The 21,769-nt window shown below is 39.7% G+C and overlaps 1 protein-coding gene across 12 annotated transcripts in view; it reads right to left on the bottom strand.

Moving 5' to 3' along the window:
• The window catches only part of Mast2 (microtubule associated serine/threonine kinase 2), a 115,128-nt gene that overhangs the window by 27,680 nt on the left and 65,679 nt on the right, over positions 1-21,769 (bottom strand). For all 12 annotated transcript variants that reach the window (XM_041651315.1, XM_041651316.1, XM_041651314.1 and 9 more), the window contains 2 exons: positions 15,315-15,406; positions 896-971 (listed from right to left, as the gene is read on the bottom strand). In XM_041651315.1, coding sequence (XP_041507249.1) covers positions 896-971; positions 15,315-15,406 — 168 coding nt within the window. The remainder of the gene's footprint in view (positions 1-895; positions 972-15,314; positions 15,407-21,769) is intronic.

The raw sequence follows: 21,769 nt of genomic DNA, 5'->3' as shown, positions 1-21,769 counted from the left end.
CACTACACAGAAGATATAGGCTGCCTTATACAGTGATCTACCTTGTCTCTGCCTTCCAAATGTAAGGATCATAAATCTCAGCTTTGATCTGGGAGCTCAAGTGTGGGTACAGAAAGATTACAGGTTTACTTATCATCTGAGTTTGGAATGATTTGATACATACCATTTCTCTCTTGTTTGCAAGTGATAGAGTATTGTCTCTGGCCTCTCCTAGCAACTCTGACAGCTTCACCCATTGTTAGACCACATTAAGTGGCCTCTGGAGAAGTCTAAGCTAACAGAGTCTCTTCAGACCTTTTGCTAAGACTCTATATACACGTGGTTTCTTTTCAGAATGTATTTTAAGATTCTCTCTTAGCCAAAGTTCAAGTTTGTGGGATTTTGTTTTAAATTAGGGGGTTTGTTTGCTTGTTTGGTTTTGAGTTGTTGTTAGAGTTAGTCTTTTTTTTTTTTTTTTTTTTTTTTTTAGTTTTTCCGAGACAGGGTTTCTCTGTAGCTTTGGAGCCTGTCCTGGAACTAGCTCTTGTAGACCAGGCTGGCCTCGAACTCACAGAGATCCACCTGCCTCTGCCTCCCGAGTGCTGGGATTAAAGGCGTGCGCCACCACCGCCCGGCTAGAGTTAGTCTTTAGTTTTAAATGGGAAAGTCCATTAAAAAATAATAAAGCCCCAGCTTTGGACGTAAGAGCATTTCTACTTTAAAGACTACTTCCTTGACTAGGTAGTGGTGGTGACGCCTTTAACTCCAGCACTCAGGAGGCAGGCAGTTCTCTGAGTTCAAGACTAGCTTGCTCTATAGAACAAGTTCCAGGACAACCAGGACTACACAGAGAAACAAACAAACAAACAAAAAAGCAGCACATATGCCAATCAGAGGAGGCTCTCAAGCAACTTACCTACGGGCAGGAACAAAGGAAAAGTGAGCAGGAGCATTTGGAGAGAAATTTCGGGGACTGTCCAAGGGACTGTTACCTGTGGTGAAAAAAGAAAAAGAAACCCCTGTGAGGCTTGCTTTGTGGGTGAGAGGTGAGGATGGGGTGTAAATGGTGTCATTTTCAGATAAGAAACCTTCCTCTTGTATTGAGTTAGTGTATCTAATTATTTTCTCATCATCAGTTTATGACTCTTTATAAAAGCTTGATGGGCCAAAGATTTTTCTCTCTTGCTCTCAAGATGCCTGTGACAACCTATATCTCTCTGACACCCATTATAGATGCAGCAGCAATTTATATACTTCCTGCCCTCCCAGGAAAAGGTTAATTTACAGTATTTCAGAAGTTTAAATATCTCTGTAAAGACAACAGGATGCCTAACCGAAATGTTACTTGCACATGGATCTTTGAACCCTGCATCCAAGGGGCTAAGCAGAAATGTACACACTTTAAGGGAAAACAGAAGTTCTCTGGAAGGAATTCAGGATAGAAGCATACCAATAAAATGTCTTGGAAATCCAAACGCTGAGGTCTGAAAAGCATAGCAACCTTCTCAATTACCATTTACTCAATTAATTTTCATGTGGATCTGTTAACTTCCTAACCAATAAACTCAGAACCTTTGAACAAAGTAATGTGTTTTCCTTTTATGCTAGTACTGGCATTTTGAGACAGAAGCCCAGGTTGTCTTTGAACTCTCAGTCCTTTTGCATCAGACTGAAATTTACTCACAACTTGACATTTTGATTTTTGAAGTGAAGTGTGTGTGTCTTACTACGATACCTAAAATGGCCTAAAACTCTTGAGCTTCAGTGATCCTCCTGCCATAGCCTTCCAAGTAGCTGAGACTATGGGCTGCCAATGAGTCAGGTAAGATAAGCAAATGTCAGATGATGCCAAGAAATAAAGAGAATCTAACCACATTACAAACGCATAAAGCACCAGGTGGTGGCGGCACATACCTTTAATCTCAGCAGTTGGGAGGCAAAGACAGATTTCTGGGTTTGAGGTCAGCCTGGTGTACACTGTGTTTCCAGACAGCCATGGCTTTGACAGTGAAACCCTGTCTTGAAATCACCTCTCTGCCCAAAAAACCAAAACCAAAGACCCCCCCAAAAAACAACAACACCAAGCCCACCAACCCCCCCAAAAATCAACAACAACAACAACAACAAAAAAAACCCCAAACAAAACAAATGCATAAAGGAATGTCACTGAAGGAGTGGAGGAAAAACTGTTGACATAAGAAACTTTAGAAATGGAATCTATAAGACTAAAAGCAAAGGGAACAACAAATGGAAGTTCTGAATTTCAGTGACAAAAGTTGTTTCCTACAGGAAACAGATGAACAATTCTGGCATTACCATATGTGTGTACTGTAAACGAATAATTAAATATGTGGATGGCAGATGGTCGGAGCTAGGTTTCTCACTGTTGTAAAGGAAATCTATAGATCAGCAAAGAGAGCAAATGGGAGTGATCCATCATATCATAGTGGATTAGAGTTGGAAAATCAGGAAGAACTCATGTGTCTAATAAATACAGATGTCTGCTTAGGACTATTTACAGATGTGCACAGAACAAAGCTATATCCAACCCGTCAGCTAAGAAAGACGGCACTGATAGCAAAGCTGTCACTCAGGTCTTTGCTTCTATACTACCCTCCCCTCTACAATGAATTTAAGTTTCTTGAAGAAATAGCTGACTCTAAGACTGAGATAAGAAACACAGATGAGCAGGGAATATTTCATAGTGTTAGAAGGCAAGGAAGTCACAAATCAACTACAAAGTGAAATCAGAAACAAAACAGCACCATTGGGAGTGTTTCATAGGAGAACAGGAACCAAATGAAGGGACTTCTTTTCAATGGCCATAGCTAGAACAACTTAAACAGATATAAATAGGATTCAGACTAAAATATGAATACCTACTAGTCCATACTGCTCAAATAAATTAACAAATGAGATAAAGTATAGACAACTTAAATAACACTAACAACCAATTTCACCCAATTGACATAGAACATTACAACAGTAGAATATACAATCTTTTCAATGACAGAAAAATATCAGTCTTAACTAAGTTTCTTTCTTTCTTCCTCCTTTCTTTCCCTCCCTCTCTCCCTCCCTCTTCCTTCCTTTCTTATGTACAGTGTTCAGCCTCCATGTACGCCTGTACACCAGAAGAGAGCACCAGATCTCATTACAGATGGTTGTGAATCACCATGTGGTTGCTGGGAATTGAACTCAGGACCTCCGGAAAAGCAGTCAGTGCTCTTAGCCTCTGAGTCATCTCTCCAGCCCCCTTAACTAAGTTTCTACTGCTGTAAAAAGACACCATGACCATGGCAACTCTTATAAGGAAAACATTTAAATCAGAGGGCTTGATTACAGTTTCAGAGATTCAGTCCATTATCATCATTATGGGAGCATGGCAGTTAGCAGGCAGGCGTGGTGCTGGATGAATAGCTGAGAGTCCTACATCTTGCAGGCAACAGGAAGTCGACTGACAGTCACACTGAGGGAAGCTTAAGCAGAAGAGACCTCAAAGCCCTCCCCCACAGTGACACAAGTCCTCCAACAAGGCCATAGCCACTCCAACAAAGCCACACCACCTGGTAGTGCCACTACTCCCTGTGAGATTATGGGGGCCAATTACATTCAAACCACCACAATCATATTCAGAGTCATAATAAAATGCAATATATTTAAAGGATTCAAATGCTATAAGATTTTTTTTTTTGCTCACAATAAAATTTATAATGTTGGGGTTTTTTGTTTTGTTTTTTTGAGACAGGGTTTCTCTGTAGCTTTGGAGCCTGTCCTGGAACTAGCTCTTGTAGACCAGGCTGGCCTCGAACTCACAGAGATCCTCCTGCCTCTGCCTCCTGAGTGCTGGGATTAAATACGTGCGCCACCACCACCCAGCTGAAATTTGTGTTTTTTTTTTAAATTATTTATTTATTACGTATACAATATTCTGTCTGTGTGTATGCCTGCAGGCCAGAAGATGGCACCAGACCCCATTACAGATGGTTGTGAGCCACTATGTGGTTGCTGGGAATTGAACTCAGGACCTTTGGAAGAGCAGGCAATGCTCTTAACCTCTGAGCCATCTCTCCAGCCCCTGAAATTTATAATGTTAAGTTAGTAAAAGAAACAATAAGAAATCTTTGGAATTTATTTTTAATTAATATATGAGAGGCTATAGTGTGTATATTGTGCGTGTATGGGAGGCCTGTGAAAGTTTAGGAAAAAAAAGGGCTTTTATAAAGCAAGGAGATATAATGATGGGTTCCTTACAGCCTGGTAGTCTAGGACTTTATAAACCTGGGCCTTTGCTGCTGCTGGGGCCCAAGTCGGGGTTCATGGATCTGAGGCAGCTGTAGTTTCTGTTGATATCCCAGGCTCCTGATACCACTGAAGGACAAGAAAATAGAGCTGCACAGAGCTGGCCCCAATCCTCACTGGCTGAAGCACTCAGGAGGAAAGCATCCTACACCTCACCTGGGCACCACAATAGAGCTGACCCTGTTCACAGAGCATGGGTGAGTTGGCCCTGAGAGTGTGAGAAGGGAAGGGTAGGTCGCACTCCTTTTGTCTGTCATGTGGTGACATGGGTGAAGATGTTCTTCTCCCCTCGTCCCCTGACACCTGCAGGAGGTGGGGGGACCTGACTCAACTCCTCACTAGCTGCAGTGCTCAGGAGAATGGAATGGGCCTGAGCCTCAACTGGGCAGCACAGTAGAGTTGACCCTGCAGACAGGAGCACCGGTGAACCAGCCCTGACAGTATGAGAGGGGAATAGCTAGTACCTCCTCCTTCATCTGTGATGTGGTGGTGGGGGCAAGGGATAGATGCCCTCCCTCCCCTCTTGCTGCCTCTAGCTGCTGAGGGAGTTGACCCTCCCCCTTTACTAGCAGCAACACGTCTTTCATTTCATGAAGACAGGACAGCACAGTTGATCCTGTTAATGGGAAGGGTTAACCCGCAAGTGAGCCAGTGGGAGAAGATGAGCATGGGAAATCTAGCCCCACCTCTCAAATGCCATATGGTGGCATGGGTAGGGGAGAGATGGAGATGCTCCCCTCCCTGCACCTCTACAGTGAAGGCAGGTGGGAGAGCTGGCCCTGAGGTGACAAGAATGGGAGATCTGTCCCTGTCCCTCACCAGCTGCAACACTAGGGAGAGTGGCTCCTGTATCTTGCCTGAGCAACACAGGAGAGCTGGCCCAGAAGGAGTAGGTGTGGAAGAGTCAACCCTGAGGGCATGAAAGCAGGAGAACTGGTCCCACCCCTTGCTCATCATTGCAAGGGGTGAACTAGCCAGGGCAGTGCTGGAGAGCTCACCCTGGTGGTGAAGCAGGGTCGGGAGGATGGCTAACCCTGTAAATAACCAGGCCCAGAACAAGGTTATAAGTTGACCTACCCCAGCATCCACCCCATCAATGATCTGTTGAAGCAAGGGAATGGGCCGGTTCCACAGAGACAAAGCTGCAGGATCTCCAGGACACAGAGCAAAAACAGGATATCCACCAGTGAGGACCCAGTATTGATAGTGCAACAGAAACCAAAGGCCTCAAACCAGATCAACAACTCTTGATAACAAACTCTTGAATGTAAAGATACATGGATAGAAGGGTTTACGGTGTGGCTCACTATGTCACAATACTGCTGTGGGACAATGCTCGCAGTCAACACACTACAGCTTCCAGGATGAAATTTTTCCTTTTTACTTCTTCTTTTCTCTTAAATTTTATTTTGTGGAGGAGGTTGCAAGGTCAGAGGGCAGATACAAAAGGATGGGAATGATGTGAAAGACACAAATAGAAAGTTTAATAAATTTTTTAAAAATATTTATTATGTATACAATATTCTGTGTGCATGCCTGCAGGCCAGAAGAGGGCACCAGACCTCATTACAGATGGTTGTGAGCCACCATGTGGTTGCTGGGAATTGAACTCAGGACCTTTGGAAGAGCAGGCAGCGCTCTTAACCACTGAGCCATCTCTCCAGCCCCGTTTAATAAAAATTTAATAAAAGTTATTTTAAAAATATTTTTAAAGTTTAATTAAAATTATCTCTTTTACAACTCTGCCGGTTACAGTAGTTATTCTTTAATCCCCTTTACCTTTGGCAACAAGGAGGCTCCTTTCTGTTCCTAAGGAATGCCTATTCTGGACATGTCATGGAAACAGAATTATATAAGAAGTGACCTTTTGTGTTCTACTTTGTTCATTTTTTCAACTTTATGTAAAAAGCGACAGCCTTCATGCAAAATGGTTCTACAAATTTATACTCCCACTACCAGGACAATGTCTGTCCGTCCGTCCATATCTCTCTCTCTCACTCACACACACACACACACATACACACTCAACCCTTAGCTGTCTGTCTGTCCGTCCATCCATCTCTCTCTCTCTCTCTCTCTGTCTCTCTCTCTCTCTCACACACACACACACATCCTTAGCTGTCTGTCTCCCTCTCTCTCTCACACACACACACATCCTTAGCTGTCTGTCTCCCTCTCTCTCTCTCACACACACACACACACATCCTTAGCTGTCTGTCTCTCTCTCACACACACCGTTAGTTGTCTGTCTGTCTGTCTGTCTCTCTCTCTCTCTCTCTCACACACACACACACACACACACACACACATCCTTAGCTGTCTCTCTCTCTCTCACGCGCGCACACACACACACACACACACATCCTTAGCTGTCTGTCCGTGTCTCTCTCTCTCTCTCTCACACACACACACACACACACACACACATCCTTAGCTGTCTGCCTGTCTCTCTCTCTCTCACACACACATCCTTAGCTGTCTCTCTCTCTCACACACACACACCGTTAGCTGTCTGCCTGTCTCTCTCTCTCTCTCTCTCTCTCTCTCTCTCTCACACACACACACACACACACACACACATCCTTAGCTGTCTGCCTGTCTCTCTCTCTCACACACACATCCTTAGCTGTCTCTCTCTCTCTCTCTCTCACACACACACACACATCCTTAGCTGTCTCTCTCTCTCTCTCTCACGCACACACACACACACACACACATCCTTAGCTGTCTGTCTTTCTCTCTCTCACACACACACCCTTAGCTGTCTGTCTGTCTGTCTCTCTCTCTCTCTCTCTCTCACACACACACACACACATCCTTGATCACTTATTAAGTCATTATTGGTGGTCACAGAGGAAAATAACCTTGTAACTTTATTTTTCATTTCACAATTACTAATGGAATTAATGCACATTTTTATATATGACTTTAGCTATTTTTCAACCATACTATTTACAAGGGTTCTGGATTTAGCACCCTTTGCCATGCATGTCATAACTACCTTCTATTTCATGGCTTGTCTTTTCACTTTCTTTGGAAGTTTGTTGTTGTTGTTTTGTTTTTTCAATTTCTTTTTGAGACAGGGATTCTCTTCGTAGCTCTTGGGGTATCTTTTGCTAACTAGAAATTCTTAATTTTCAAGTAGTCAAATTACTTTATAAGTAACTTCTGTCATAATTCAAGTGTTTATGTGGACTCTAGAAAAAGAGTTCTGAATCTCTTCTTCCTGATACTGATTCCTTGTCTCAATTAATGGCATCTTTACCCATTAATTACCCAAGCAGGAAATATGGAGGCACTGCACACAGTTGATCTGGCCACTTACATTTTCTGTGTTCATGTATTTCTCCATTGCTAATAACCTCTTAGACCTTGACAATGATAACAACCTCCTCACTGATCTTCCAATTGTCAGCTGTGGCCCTCCTTTTAGTAACTTTGAATTTTTTTTTAACTTTAAGGGCTTTGAATCCCATGGAATTAGAGCTACAGATGGTTCTAAGTTACCTTGTGTGTGCTAGGAATCAAGCCCAGGTCTTCGGAAAAGCAGCCAGTGCTCTTATCCACTTAGCCACCACCCCAACCCCAACTTTGATATTTTTAATCAGATAATTATATACTCATGGAAAAAAGGTAGTGCAAGCTGTTAAAGCTCTGCTTTAACAACAAAAATTTGTATCTATGTGCACATATCCCCAGTGGCCACAAGAGGGCACTGGATCCTCTGGAACTGGAATTAGGGGCATTTGTGAGTAAGTCAGCAGGGGTGGTAAGATCTGAACTTCAATTCACAGGGATTAAACAGCAATGGCTCTTAACCCATCTCTCCAAGGCTCCAAAATCTTTTTCTGCTGTGGTAAATGCTCACTTTAAGAATATTGTGGTCGGGGCTGGAGAGATGGCTCAGAGGTTAAGAGCATTGCCTGCTCTTCCAAAGGTTCTGAGTTCAATTCCCAGCAACCACATGGTGGCTCACAACCATCTATCTGTAATGAGGTCTGGTGCCCTCTTCTGGCCTGCAGACATACACACAGACAGAATATTGTATACATAATAAATAAATATTAAAAAAAACATTTAAAAAAAGAATATTGTGGTCCTAATTTTTCTAGACTTTTATTACATTTCTATTAAATCTATTTTCTATATTGTTCTAGAAAGAAATTTAAGTATGTAAACTTTTAGATTAAGAAACAACCTTTGGAAAATTTCATAAACTCTCCTTCCAGGAAAATGAAGAAGTTATATGTGTAAAACTGGCAATACAACTTTAGGAGACTTACAGACCTCATAAAAACGTTCACAGTCCACAGATCTTAGGTAAAAGAAATAAATGCCTCGAGATATTAATTAAAAAAAATAAATGCCTCGAGATATTAATTAAAAGAAATAAATGCCAAGAGATATTAATATCCTAACTCTTTATACAACTTATAGCCCTCCCATGACTTGTTTACTGTCTTCACCAAGTTTGATTAGCATTTTATAATCTGGAAAGACACACCATGAAGGATGAAAATTTAATTTCTTAAATACAGCGTCCTATTTGATACTTACAGATCTGTTGCCTCTGCTTGCGCTAACTCTGTCTGCAAACACCTTATTACATGACTATCTTAGAAGGCATCACCTTGATTTTTGATAGTATGTATACTATAGCCCTTAACATTTCAGGTTGAACCTTGGCTACCAGCTGTGGCAGCGTCCTCTGCAGTTCTTTCATACAGCCCTTATGACACTGGACCTAAATATCTTGCTAGCTTTCCATTTCCTTCCAGGTATTCTCCCTCCTTTGTCATAAAAATACCCAGGTCTGAAATTATGCCATCAGAAACTACTCCTTGCTGAAGTCACCTAAGTGTACAGTACATACACCTTTTCACATACCTTTCACTGTAAATATTTTTACTTCTGAATTCCTAACATTCTCTTTATCATGACTTTTGACAAGTGATTCCAATGTCCTCATAGATAATCTCTCAGTATCCCAGCCTCAGCGAATTTCCTAGGGAATGCCACACAATGAGGCTGACCAGTTGTGAACCTTGGTCTTCTGGAAGAGCAGCAAATGCTCTTAACCACTAAGCCATCTCTGCAGTCCCATTTTTTTTTCTCATTTTTAATTCACTTAACTGATAACTGTATGTTCAAAACAATGACAACGATGGTAAACATTGGCTCTCACTTGATAGGATACAGAATTAATTTATAACGTAAGCCCTCTAGGCATGCTTTTGAGGAATTGACTAGGTTAGGTTAATTGAGGTAGGGAGACCCATCCTTAATATAGGCAGGCCCATTTTATAAGCTTGGATTCTAGACTGCATAAAAAGGAGAAAACAAACTGAGTATAAGCACTCATCACTCTGTCTCCTGATTATAGACAGAACCCAACTATGTTGTTTAAAAGAAAGTACCTTTCAATATAGGACACACACAGGTTAAAAGAAAGGGAATGGATAAATATACACCACTAAAATACTAATTAAAAATAAAGCAAAAACAAAAAACCTGGTTAGATCTACTCATTTCAAGTATCAGAGACAAAGAGAAGCATTACATAATAATAAAGGATTCAAGAAGACAAGAAGGGGATTACTCCAGTGATAGGGCACTTAGCTTAGCATACAGTTTAATACCTAGAACTTGTTTAAAAAACAACACACAGCAGGATTTTTAAAATAAAGATTTATTATTATTTTATGTGTATGAGTGGTTTTGTCTGCCTGCATGTATGTATGTGTTCCACATGAATGCCTGGTGCCTGAAGAAGCCAGAAAAAAAAAAAGTTAGATCCCCAAGAACACCTGAAGCCACCGTGGAGAAGAGCACACCAGGGAACCAAATCTGGATGCTTTCAACCACTGAGTCATCTCTCCAGCTTCAGTATGCCAAGTCTTAAAACTGTATTTGCCAAACAATAGAGCATCAAAACACATAAGGCAAAAATTAACAGAATCAGGAGTGATATACGATGACATAACAGTTAGAAATGGCGGCTACTGAAGACTTAGTCAAGCTCATCATAGTAAATCACATGAATATAAAATAACCATTTACATACTTTTTCAATGTTCATATGAAACAATGATCAAAAGAGACACCACATTCTTAGTAACAAAATATACCTCACCAAGCTAAAAAGAACAGAAATTATTTCATATCTTCTTAGAACAAAATGAACTAAGTTAGAAAACAATAAAAGAAATATATCTGGAAAACTCTCCAAGTATCCATTATCTAACCCTCAAAACCCTTCCAAGTATTTTAAACAAAATAAAAATGAAAGCACAATTTATCAAAATTTGTGAGCCGCACAGTGAAGTCAGTACTCCAAAGCACTGACGCATGTTAGATTAGACAATTCAAACTCATGTTCTAAATCTACACTTTTTGAAAGTAGGGAAAAAAGTAAATCAAATTAATAACTATTTAGGCAGAAGAAAAGTAATAAAATCCAGAGATATGATAAAATTAGAAACAAGAAATAGAGAAAAATTAACATAACCCTAAAGTTGGTTATTTGAAAAGACAAACCAAATGTCAAAGTAAGGTTGAGGAAGAGCACGTGAGAGAACACAAAAGGCAGGGAAGAAGACAGACAAATTACTAGGATCAGGAATTAAGGGTTGGTTATCACTAACAACCTCAAGAAATAAAAGTATTAATAAAAATACTATGAAGAATTCTATGTCTGCAAATCTCATAATCTAATTTAAATGGACTAATTTTGTAAGACATAATTTGACAAACTATTCCATATTAGAAACAGGTAAAAGCCAGGTGGTGGTGGTGCACGCCTTTAATCCCAGCACTCGGGAGACAGGTGGATCTCTGTGAGTTCGAGGCCAGCCTGGTCTACAAGAGCTAGCTCCAGGCCAGGCTCCAAAAGTAAATTCAGACATTTCACAAAAAATTATACCCATTCTTCACAAGCTTTCCAGAAGAAGGAAGTGTAAAGAATACACCTCAGTTCACTCTGAAGCCAGCATTTACCAAATACCCAAATTAGGAAAAACACAAAAATGAAAACCACAGACTATTAACTTTCAGGAACAAATGCAAAGTTACCAATAAATTATTAACAACTTGATCTAGCGATGCTTAAAAAGAACTGTACTCCATGACCAAGGAGGACTTAACTCAGGAATGCAAGCTAGTTCAACACTTGAAGAAAATCAACAAAACAGGTATAGTAGCAGAAATGTTCTACATGGTACTGTAAGTGTGTTTAATGTGTATCATCAGTAATAAACGCAAAACTACTGCTTGGGTAGAAATATGACAGATAGGTTTACCAACTGCAACAAATGTACCATACTGATAGGAATACTGACAATAGAGTCTCTTCGTGTGTGGGGACAGAGAATATGAATTTTGCTATCAGCCTAAAACTAATCGAAAAAATAAGGATCACTTTAAAAAGACTAGGAAGTATAGTATGAAAAGGTCCTAGGTTTGAACCCCAGTGTCTTGTCTGTTTCTCTCTCATACCGCCCCCCAAATAAAACAAAACTAAGAAATGTCCATTTCCAGAAGTTCCTATAAAACCAATTTTACTAGAATTATACCTGTTTATAAGATATTTAATACTATGGGCTAAAGAGATAGTTCAGCAGTTAAGACCTCATGGCGCTCTCCTAGGTCTAGAGTTCAGTTCACAACACTCGACAACATTTTTTTTTTTTTTTTGGCTTTTCGAGACAGGGTTTCTCTGTAGCTTTGGTGCCCGTCCCGGAACTAGCTCTTGTAGACCAGGCTGGCCTCGAACTCCCAGAGATCCGCCTGCCTCTGCCTCCCGAGTGCTGGGATTAAAGACGTGCGCTACCACCGCCCAGCTACTCAACAACTTTTGTAATCAATTATAACTCTAGCCACAGCAGGAATCTGACATCTTGGGCCTCCAGGGGCACCTGTACTCACATGCAAATACTTAAACATAATTTAAAATATAAAAGAGATACTTAATACTAAATTGAACTGTAAACAATTTATTCAGCTACTTTCAAATTAACAAATCTTTACTCCTCAAAAGAGCAAAGCAAATAGGACTTAGAATTTTTTTTTTTTTTTTTTTTTTTTGGTTTTTCGAGACAGGGTTTCTCTGTAGCTTTGGAGCCTGTCCTGGAACTCCCTTGGTAGACCAGGCTGGCCTCAAACTCACAGAGATCCGCCTGTCTCTGCCTCCCAAGTGCTGGGATTACAGGTGTGCGCCACCACCGCCCGGCTGGGACTTAGAATTTTTAGACGTATAAGATTTGACAATATAACTGATGTCAAGTTGGATCTGCATGGTACAACCAGGGCAGCTTCTCAACAGCTGATTAAATATAGTCTATATTCAACCATGGACTGGGCTTTCATGCCAATTCTTCTCTACATTTTCTGCCACGGTTTGCAGACAGATGAGGATGCAAACATTTATGAAGTACTAGGCATGTTATAAATACAAAAGTTAAATATAAATATTAAAGTTCACAGACCCAGGAAGGTAGAAAAGACCATGTGGTGTCCTCAATAAAAGCCACTTGAGTAAAGAAGATTTAATCCTAAACTGTCAGAAATCTAGAGATAATAAGAGACAATCACCTCAGAGAGCAGCAGCCAGTAGAAATTACTTCCCAGTACTCACGTTCACAGCTACAGGACCCTGTACAGACCCTGTACAGTTACAGTACAGGGTCTAGATGAGCTAAATTTATTTTTATGTAATGGAAATAAAGGTCAGACATAAGTTGAAATTCTACAAAGTTCTAGGATAGGAGGGCTATTTCAAAAACCACTTAAAATAAAACCAGGGACATATATAAGAAAAAACGAAAACTCTTCTTTATAAATGTCTAATTCCCTGTAAACCCTTTATTGTTGGTGGTACCTTCTAAAGTGACAGTTATTCAAATGAGCCCCTCCCTGAAGATGAAATTTAAATCAGAAGCCCTCTCAGGTTATTGACATCTAATCAAACACTCAGTAAATCATGAGCAAAAAGATAAAAGTACAAGACTGTATCAGTCTTAATGAGTTTGATATCCATCTGTTTCACTACTTAATGTCCCCTTTTACCGTAGAAAGACAAACAAAAGTAAGGCTTAGGATAATAGTACCAAAGGATTAGGAAATCCAGGAAGTGATCTTCGAATGACTTCCTAGCTTGCCTATCATTCTAAGTCTGTTCCATTTCCATTAACTGTGTTAAGAGGTTCTGTTGTAAACACTGCAACAATGAACTGTGGGGTACCAGAGCAATCCTTTCAGCAAAGGTAGGGCTGACCTTCACGGTACAGGCCTAGAATAAAATACAGGCTAAGTCAAATGAGGTCTTCTGTCCCTCTCCTAGGAAGGGACAACCTGAGTCGGTGCTAACCTAACTGTAAATATGTATCTCCCTTAATCAGAAGCAAATAAACCAGCTGTTACACTATGTATAAAAGTTCATATTCTAGATGGAGTTGAGACTGACTACACAAAGTCGTTTGAGTCCTAATATGTAAAATCAATTTCAAAATGAAGCAAAAATCCCTCACATTTTTCTTTCCTTTGAATTTCAACAGGGAAAATTAACAGGAATCTCACAAGGCAAGAAAACCCTGTTCGATCTGATTCTTGGGCATGGTAAGTGTGGTGTAACAGTTTTGTCCAAGATCAAAGTATTCTACCTTGCATGGAAGCTTCTTTTTTTTTTTTTTTTTTTTTTTGCATGGAAGCTTCTTAAGCAGGAAAGGTAAACAACTCAAAATAGCTTCAGGAAGTCCCTAAAACTAACCAGATCCACAGCCCTCTTTGCCAGAGTAACCAATAAAAGCTGAGAGTCCCTCAAACAAAGCTAAGATATATTAAAAAAAAAAAAAAAAAAGACTGCCAAACTAGTCAAGCTACAAAGAAAACTCTGAGACCAGACCAGCTGTCTAAAAGAAGCGAAAACCCAGCTGAGCTGTCTGGAAGAGGTTTAGAGCAACTTGGACAGCCCGGTGAATTGCCTGAAGGCTGTCCAGTGTTCTCTGGGCTCCCAGCCTTTATGAGCTGTCACCTGTGCTGGAGTGTAGAAGAATCATAAAAACCCAGACACAGACATTGGAGTTCAAGCAGAAGATCAGAAAAGCAAAGCAGCCAAGCCACTAGAGAGCTTATCTCTACCAAGGCTCAAACAAACAAAGGGGAGAACCTGCAATGCTTTCCACCAACTTCAGACTCCACACTCCACTGAGTTGCTGTCTCTTCCCCTTTATAGTCCTCTCTCTGCCCAGCCACATCGCTCCTGTCTCTACATCCCTAGTGCAGGGATTAAAGGTGTGTGATCCCAAGTGCTGGGAACACGTTTGTGTGAGCTCTATTTCTCATTCAGTCAGATTCAATCTTGTGAAGCCCAAGGTGGTCTTGAACTCACAGATATCTGTCTGCCTCCGTCTCCAGCATCTCCAGTGTTCTGGGATTAAAAGTGTGTGCCACTACTGCCTGGCCTGTATGACTGACTAGTATGGCTGCTTTGCCCTCTGATCTTCAGGCAAGCTTTATTTATTAAAACACAAATAATATAATGTTGGTGATGCAGCTATCTTTGAGCTATTTCTGCTCCTGTAAGTAACCCCAATACAACTCACTGGCTCACCACTATGTGGGATTTGGTGGTACTCATACTTTGGTCTGTCATAAGATTCCTATCTGTGATAAGTAGATGTGTGTCTCTCCAGAAAAAAAAAAATTGTCATACACCAGTAGAACAAAATGCTACTGGATAATCATTTGACCAAAGATAACTAAAGCCATATGTGGGAGAAAACATTAGAACAGAGGTCCTGAATCAAAAGACACAAGTGGCTTTAAGAGATGTACAAGATCAAAGGAATGTTGCAAGGGCAAGGTGACATAATGAGTCAAAAACCCACTGTACACATTCTCCCACAGAAAGCAGGAAAGTCTATGAACTCTCTATGCATTATTCAGATAATGCTGAACAAAAAATGTGAGAAATAGGAAAGGAACCTAGTATATGTGGACGTGTCTTATTAAACTTTTTAAAACCTGTAATAACTTACCTGTGTGGCCATGGAGTGGGGAGTGTGGTCGTGGTAGTGTAGGTGATGTGCTAGAGGTTACAATCAAGCTCTTGCGGTTACTTGTCCGGCAACTGCAATAAAAACAAAATGTCAGCTTTAACTCAGTCCAGGGCCTTGAGTAGTTGGTTATGGAGGCATGTGAGTAGCATGACTCTCTGGGTTGAACAAATTAGTGCTAATCTTCAGTGTTCAGCAATTACTATGTGAAACACTCAGACTTCATAATTCAGTGTGTTCTGCCTTGGAATAACTTTCGCCACTGCCCTGACTTTTGCCTTGATTAGCATTTTTCCAGTGTTAATTAAGTTTGCTTCCTGAGAAAACTGAAGAACATCTCCAAGGGCAACAATCTCGTTCTAAACTGTAAACTTAAATTTAGAAACTAAATACATGTCAAAATATTATTTTATCATGCAGGGTGGTGGTGGCAAACACTTTTAATCCCAGCACTCAGGAGGCAAAGGCAGGTGGATTTCTGTGAGTTCGAGGCCAGCCTGGTCTACAAGAGCTAGCTCCAGGACAGGCTTGAAAGCTACAGAGAAACCCTGTGTCGAAAAAACAAAACAAAATATTTTATCTAGGTTGGTGTAGGGCACTTGTCAAGCACATGAAAGGCCCAGACTTTGAACCTCAGCATAAATTAATAAACAAGCAAATACAGAAAAGATCCCAGTTTTATTTTGCAAATTCAGTGTTTTGTTATTAAAAAATGAAGGCAATTAATAGTCTGTTAAATTATTATTTTTGGAATGGTTAATTGATGAATTACCTAACATCCTCACTTAGGAGTTGGAAATTCAACAAAACAATTTCCTTACAAACTAACAACAGACGTTTCCTATGGTCAGAGAGAACCTCATCATGATTAAAAAGCCATTTGTTAACTAAAAAGAATTTATAGATGCATTTGAAAGCCAACCTATATTTTTAATGATACTAGAAAGAAACATTAAAAACATTGAGAAGGAGAACGAAACGAAAAGGCAGTAAGAACTCTGCTTCCCACGCCAGCCTCAGGCCATCCACCTCCACTCACCAATGGCTGACAGGATCATCAAGTGAGGCAGAGCAAGATCAAGACCAGCATGGTCAACAATAAAGTAATAAACAAAACAACAAGATAAAAATACTGGAAAAAATGAAAGCTGAAGATGGTGAAAATGATGTCATTTAAAAGCAGTCAGCAATCATGTAAGAGTCTTCAATGATCCCAGAGAGCTAGTAAAGGTTAGAGGCTGCACAGAGATCTTCAGTAGGGACTAGGAAGTGAGAAAGACTTAGAAGAAGCTGATAGGTATAGAGAAGTACAAACAGTACTGGATCCGTGAGTTTCAAGTCTGCAGCTTTTCTGCACAGGTTGTTGGCATTGCTTATCAATGAGTTCGTCTTAAAAATAAAAAGACATTTTTTTTAACTCTCATTTTGCCACTGAGAGTAATCAATATAGATATGTATTGAATAGACTACTTTCTACATACTAGGCACTGTTTCAGGTGCCAGGAAAGCAGTAAGGAATGAAGTCTATAACCTATAACTAGAATAAACACACCTATGGAAAAAGAGAAAACAGGAAAAAAGAGAACGAGAAAGAAGTGGTGAAGAAGAGAAAGAAAAAGGAAATGAGATTGTACTGGGAGTGGGAACAGTTGTACATAGGAAAGATTTGACTCTTGAGAGGAAATCCTGAGATCTGAACGTTACGAAAGATAGAGACACAAGATCCCAGAGAATGGTGAGGGTGTAGAAAAAGAAAGTAATTGCTATGTTTAAATACTCTGGATGCCTCTTCCAAAAATTAATTCACACATTGCCCTCAAACAATCAATCCCCTTTCTCTCATATGCCAACTCTGTTTTTCATTGGACAAATGACAGAGTCAGCAGAAACAGCATGGTTCAGTTCTTCCTTTGCTGTGCAGAAGCTTTTCAGTTTGGTGGATTCCTATTCCTCATTTTGCTTTCGTAGGCTGAGCTTTTTCTCTGATACCTAAAAAAGCCCACAGGCAGAACTAAGGATCACAAGTTATAGGCAACCTGGGCTACATTACAAGGCTCTGGTGAGATAGCACAGTGCTTAGAGCACTTGCTGTCTGTCCTTCCAGAGTTTCTGCGTTCAGTTCCCAGCACTCACATCATGTGGTTCTTAACTGTCTGGAACTCTAGCTCCAAATGAAATCCAATGCCTTCTTGGGGCCCCTGAAGGAACCTGTGCACCTGTAGCATTACAGACACACAAACAAATTTGTGTGTGTGGGGGGGGACTTTTATCAAAAATAAACCAAACACATAAACAATTACTTAAATAAAGCTCCTTAGGTCAAAAGCAAGTGATAATAGATGCAAATCTGGATAACTACAAAAAGAAGCCACTAGGAATATACATACATACCAATCTCCTGTTCCTCTTAGAATACTTTTAATGAACATTTTTAAGGAATTTTGATTATCTTGGGATTCATACCATCAGAGGTAGAGAGAAGAAATAGAGGTATGCTGCTTCAAAGCTCTTACATTAAATATGACATAGTATGAGGGTAAACTATGACAAAGTTCGCTTTTATTATACTATAAATTAATGCAACATATTGTAAAAAAAAGAAAAGAAAAGAAAAGGAGTTGGATGGGATGCCTCAGTGGGTAAAAGTGCTTGCTGCCATACCTAACAAGATAACCTGAGTTAAACCCTTGGATTTCATAGGAAAAGGAAAGAACTGACTTTTATAAGTTGTCCTCTGACCAACATGCTGTGTTCACACACAATAGGCAAATGCAATTAGAAATATTTTAAATGAAAAAGTTGTCCACTAAAGAAATAAAATGGACTCACAAAAGAAGTACAGTGTCTAAGTGTCTAAACAGAAAGAAAATATAAGACAATAGATAGTAATACTAATCTAAGATAAACCAAAAACTGCATTAAGTATCAGTGTTCTAAATAATGTATTTATTATCAGCTAAGCAGAAATTATCAGAATGGATGAAACAGCAGAACTCAACAATATGTTATTATTTGTGATAGCCAAACAAAACAAAAACCCATACCCACTGATGCCTGAATGATAAACCATAGTTCACAAACCATTTTACTCAATGGAAATTACTCAGCAATAGCAAGAAAGGAATTGTTGACTCAAACAACAGATGAACCTAAAAAAAAAAATCTCGGCTTCAAGGCTGCTACAACTGACATTACCTTTGCTTATAATATAATGTTTTCCCCAGAGAGCACCTGAGCTTGGCCCCTTACCTCCTTCGGGTCTTTGTTCAATACATTCTTAATGTATTTCTCCCTAAGCCAGCCAGTGGTCTCAACTTTTCTAATGCTGCGACCCTTTAATATCTCATATTTTGGTGAACCCCCAGCCATAAAATTATTTTTGTTGGTAATTTTATAACTGTAATTTTGCTACTGTTATGAACTGTAAAGTAAATCTGTGTTTTCTAATAGTCTTAGGTGACCCCTATAAAAGGGTCATTTGACCACAAAGGGGTCACAACCCACAGGTTGAGAACAACTGCCCTAAGCATTTCATTTAAAATTGTACCCCTCCCAAACTCTATGCTTCTTTCCTGATAAGTTTTCTCCACAGTACTTACCATTATCACAACACTAGATATTTTACACTTCTATTTTGCTGTATTTCCCAATTAGACTCTGGAACTCTGAAGGACAGTGACTTTTATGTTTGCTTTGCATACTGCATGTTGCTAAAGGTCTAGAACAATATAAGGTAGGCTCTCAAATAAATAAATAAATAAATGAATATTAATGATTATGATTTGTTATAAGTATTAAAGTACTTATTTGTTATAAGTACTAAAGACAATGTTTACCTATTGCATGTAAATCAAATTATATCCAAACTTATTATGTATAAAAATGAAAATCCCATGAAACTTAAGGGACCCTTAACTGATATGAACTACATCTGCTGCTTTAAATTTTAAAATATAATGCACCAAAGATCATATTTCTAGGCCACACGCCTTTTAACAAAGGTACACATAATCTTACTTGGCTGATCTGTTAACGGCTACAAGAGGGAGAAGAAAGGTCAGACACTCTAGAACTGACGACACGATCAGGTGAGATCCAAAACAAGAAACGGGCTAACTTTTCCCTTTCAATAGGCTCTAGCTATTTCCCCAGGATCAGAAGAGGATCTTTACTCTTTCATCTCAAGAAAGAAAGTACTTGGTGTCTGAGGAATCAGATATACTAACTTGACTGCTGACAAGTAACCTAAAGTTCACCGAGCTGATGTTCTGCTGTTAACTACAAAACTCTGGCCAGTCAAGAAAGAGGCCTATCATTTCATCTTACATGCCTCATTGTGGTCATCTCAATGGACAAGTGGGAGCAGGGTCTCGGGTACCCACACAGTCGCTGAAACATCACTAAATTGTGAAACAACACACTGTGGATAGGATGCTTGGTTTCAGATTCCTTAAACACTCCGAATTTCCAATGCTAGAGGTCTAGCTCCTATTTGAGCGCTTGGCTAGTTCCTTAGGGTCAGGAAAATACCACTTCTGTTTCATTCAATGTAAACATGGTAGAGAACCAGGAGCAATTTCAGGCCAAGCATTTCCAGATACTGCTTCATAGTATAACCAAGATGATGTCCTTGTTAAGACCAAGATACAAGCATAGAAGAAAATACACCTTTTTTGCCAATAAAGGGAGATAGTATTACTTAAACATTACATAGTAATAATTATCACTGATGCATTCTATTTCTCTTACACAGATTACTTCAATATTCTCTCTCTCATTTATCCTCTTTTCTACGTCTACTCTCTACCTAACACAAGCACCACACTAGTGATCTTTTTAAAGTATAAATTATATAACTTCACTCCTCCTCTTAAGATCTTCCAAAGGCTACTGATTCTAAATAGAAACAAGTAGCTGATAGGTACAATGTGTTAACTAATTGCTCCCTTTACCTAGAATGCCCTTCTTTTTTAGCAATACATGGCAAAATCTCCTTACTCCTTTAAACTACTCAAAGGCTATTTCCCCCATTTCCCTATATGATAACATATAGGGATTTACTCTCCTTTATCTTTACTCCCAGGAGCAGTTACCATCTTCTGACATATTATACAAACAAACAAATTTGTTAGGAATTATGTCTATTTCTTCTCCTGTACAATAATCACCCTGTCATGTAGAAACAGTGGCTCCAGCATGGTCAATTTTTCTATTTTCTTTTTCAAGACAAGTGTAGGCTTAATTAAGGAAGTCCAAGAGAGCCCAGAATAAAGGATAACAAATATTTATTTGGAAAACACTCACAATAAAGGTAGAGAGCCACTGAAGTCCTCTGCTCTATGGGCACTGGGAGCTACGAATAGAACTCAGACCATGAGACAAGAGAGCGAGCATGCTTCATATCTGTGCTTATCAATCCACACATAGTTCCTTAGAACACGCCCTAATGGGCATGTACCCAAAAGGCTCCCACAACACTGCCCCTTTTGTCTAAATAAGAGGGTTCTAAACCTAATACAAACCTAAATACAATAATATCAAGTATTGTCTAGGAGAGAGAAAAGGCAAAAACATACAGAAAAATAGAACTTCAACCAACATGAACAACATCAAGCAAGAAACACATGCTAAATGTCCAGTCTAAGGTAATTAGCAAATAACAGAGATTATTTCAATAGCTGTCTTATCCTGAGGAGTCTAATGAAGGCAAAGTAGCTATGATCATCTAGTTTTCAAACCCCATCAAAGATCCAAGAAGGAAATCAGTATTACCTGAACAAGCAGGAATTGCAAGCAAGTGACTTCCAAAAGATGTAAGAAATGACAGAGACAGCTGACTACCTTAACAATCACCCAAAGTCTCTTTTGCAATGCTGGGGCAACCAACTTACCACTCTTCATCACCATTGCTTGTTGGTTCTTATCAAGGAATATTTCATTTTATTTAGATTTATTTTATGCATGTGTTTTTTATGTGTGTAAATGCGTAGCATTTGTGTGTCTGGTGCCTGTAGAGGTCAGAAGATGTATTAAACTCCTGAGGACTGGAGTAACTGAAGGTTGTAAGCCACTATGCAGGGGCTAGGAACTGAACCCGTGTACTCTGCAAGAGTAGCAAGTGTTTTTAACCACTGAGCCATTACTCTATGCCCCTTGTTATTTCCTTTATAAAGTGTTTTCCAGTTTTTCCACCTTTAGTTTATCTGGGTCAGGTTCTTAATTATATAATTTTCTCCTGTAATTAGAAAAGGCTTTTTTCTGTGCCATACAATACTGCTGGCGGGGCAGGGGGCAGTTTTTGAAACAGGTTTTTTCTGTGTAACAGCTGTGATTGTCCTGTAGATCAGGTCTCACACTCAGAGATCCACCCTCCTCTATCTCCGCAGTGCTGGGTTTAAGGGCATGTACCACCACTACCCAGCTACGAAGTTTTTTTC

This window comes from Microtus oregoni, unplaced genomic scaffold, assembly GCF_018167655.1.
Source record: "Microtus oregoni isolate MIOR12 unplaced genomic scaffold, Mior012 000005F_ref0000423, whole genome shotgun sequence".
NCBI classification, from domain to species: Eukaryota; Metazoa; Chordata; class Mammalia; order Rodentia; family Cricetidae; genus Microtus; species Microtus oregoni.
The sequence above is the reverse complement of the archived record's forward strand: the minus strand, read 5'-3'. Positions and strand labels throughout refer to the sequence as shown.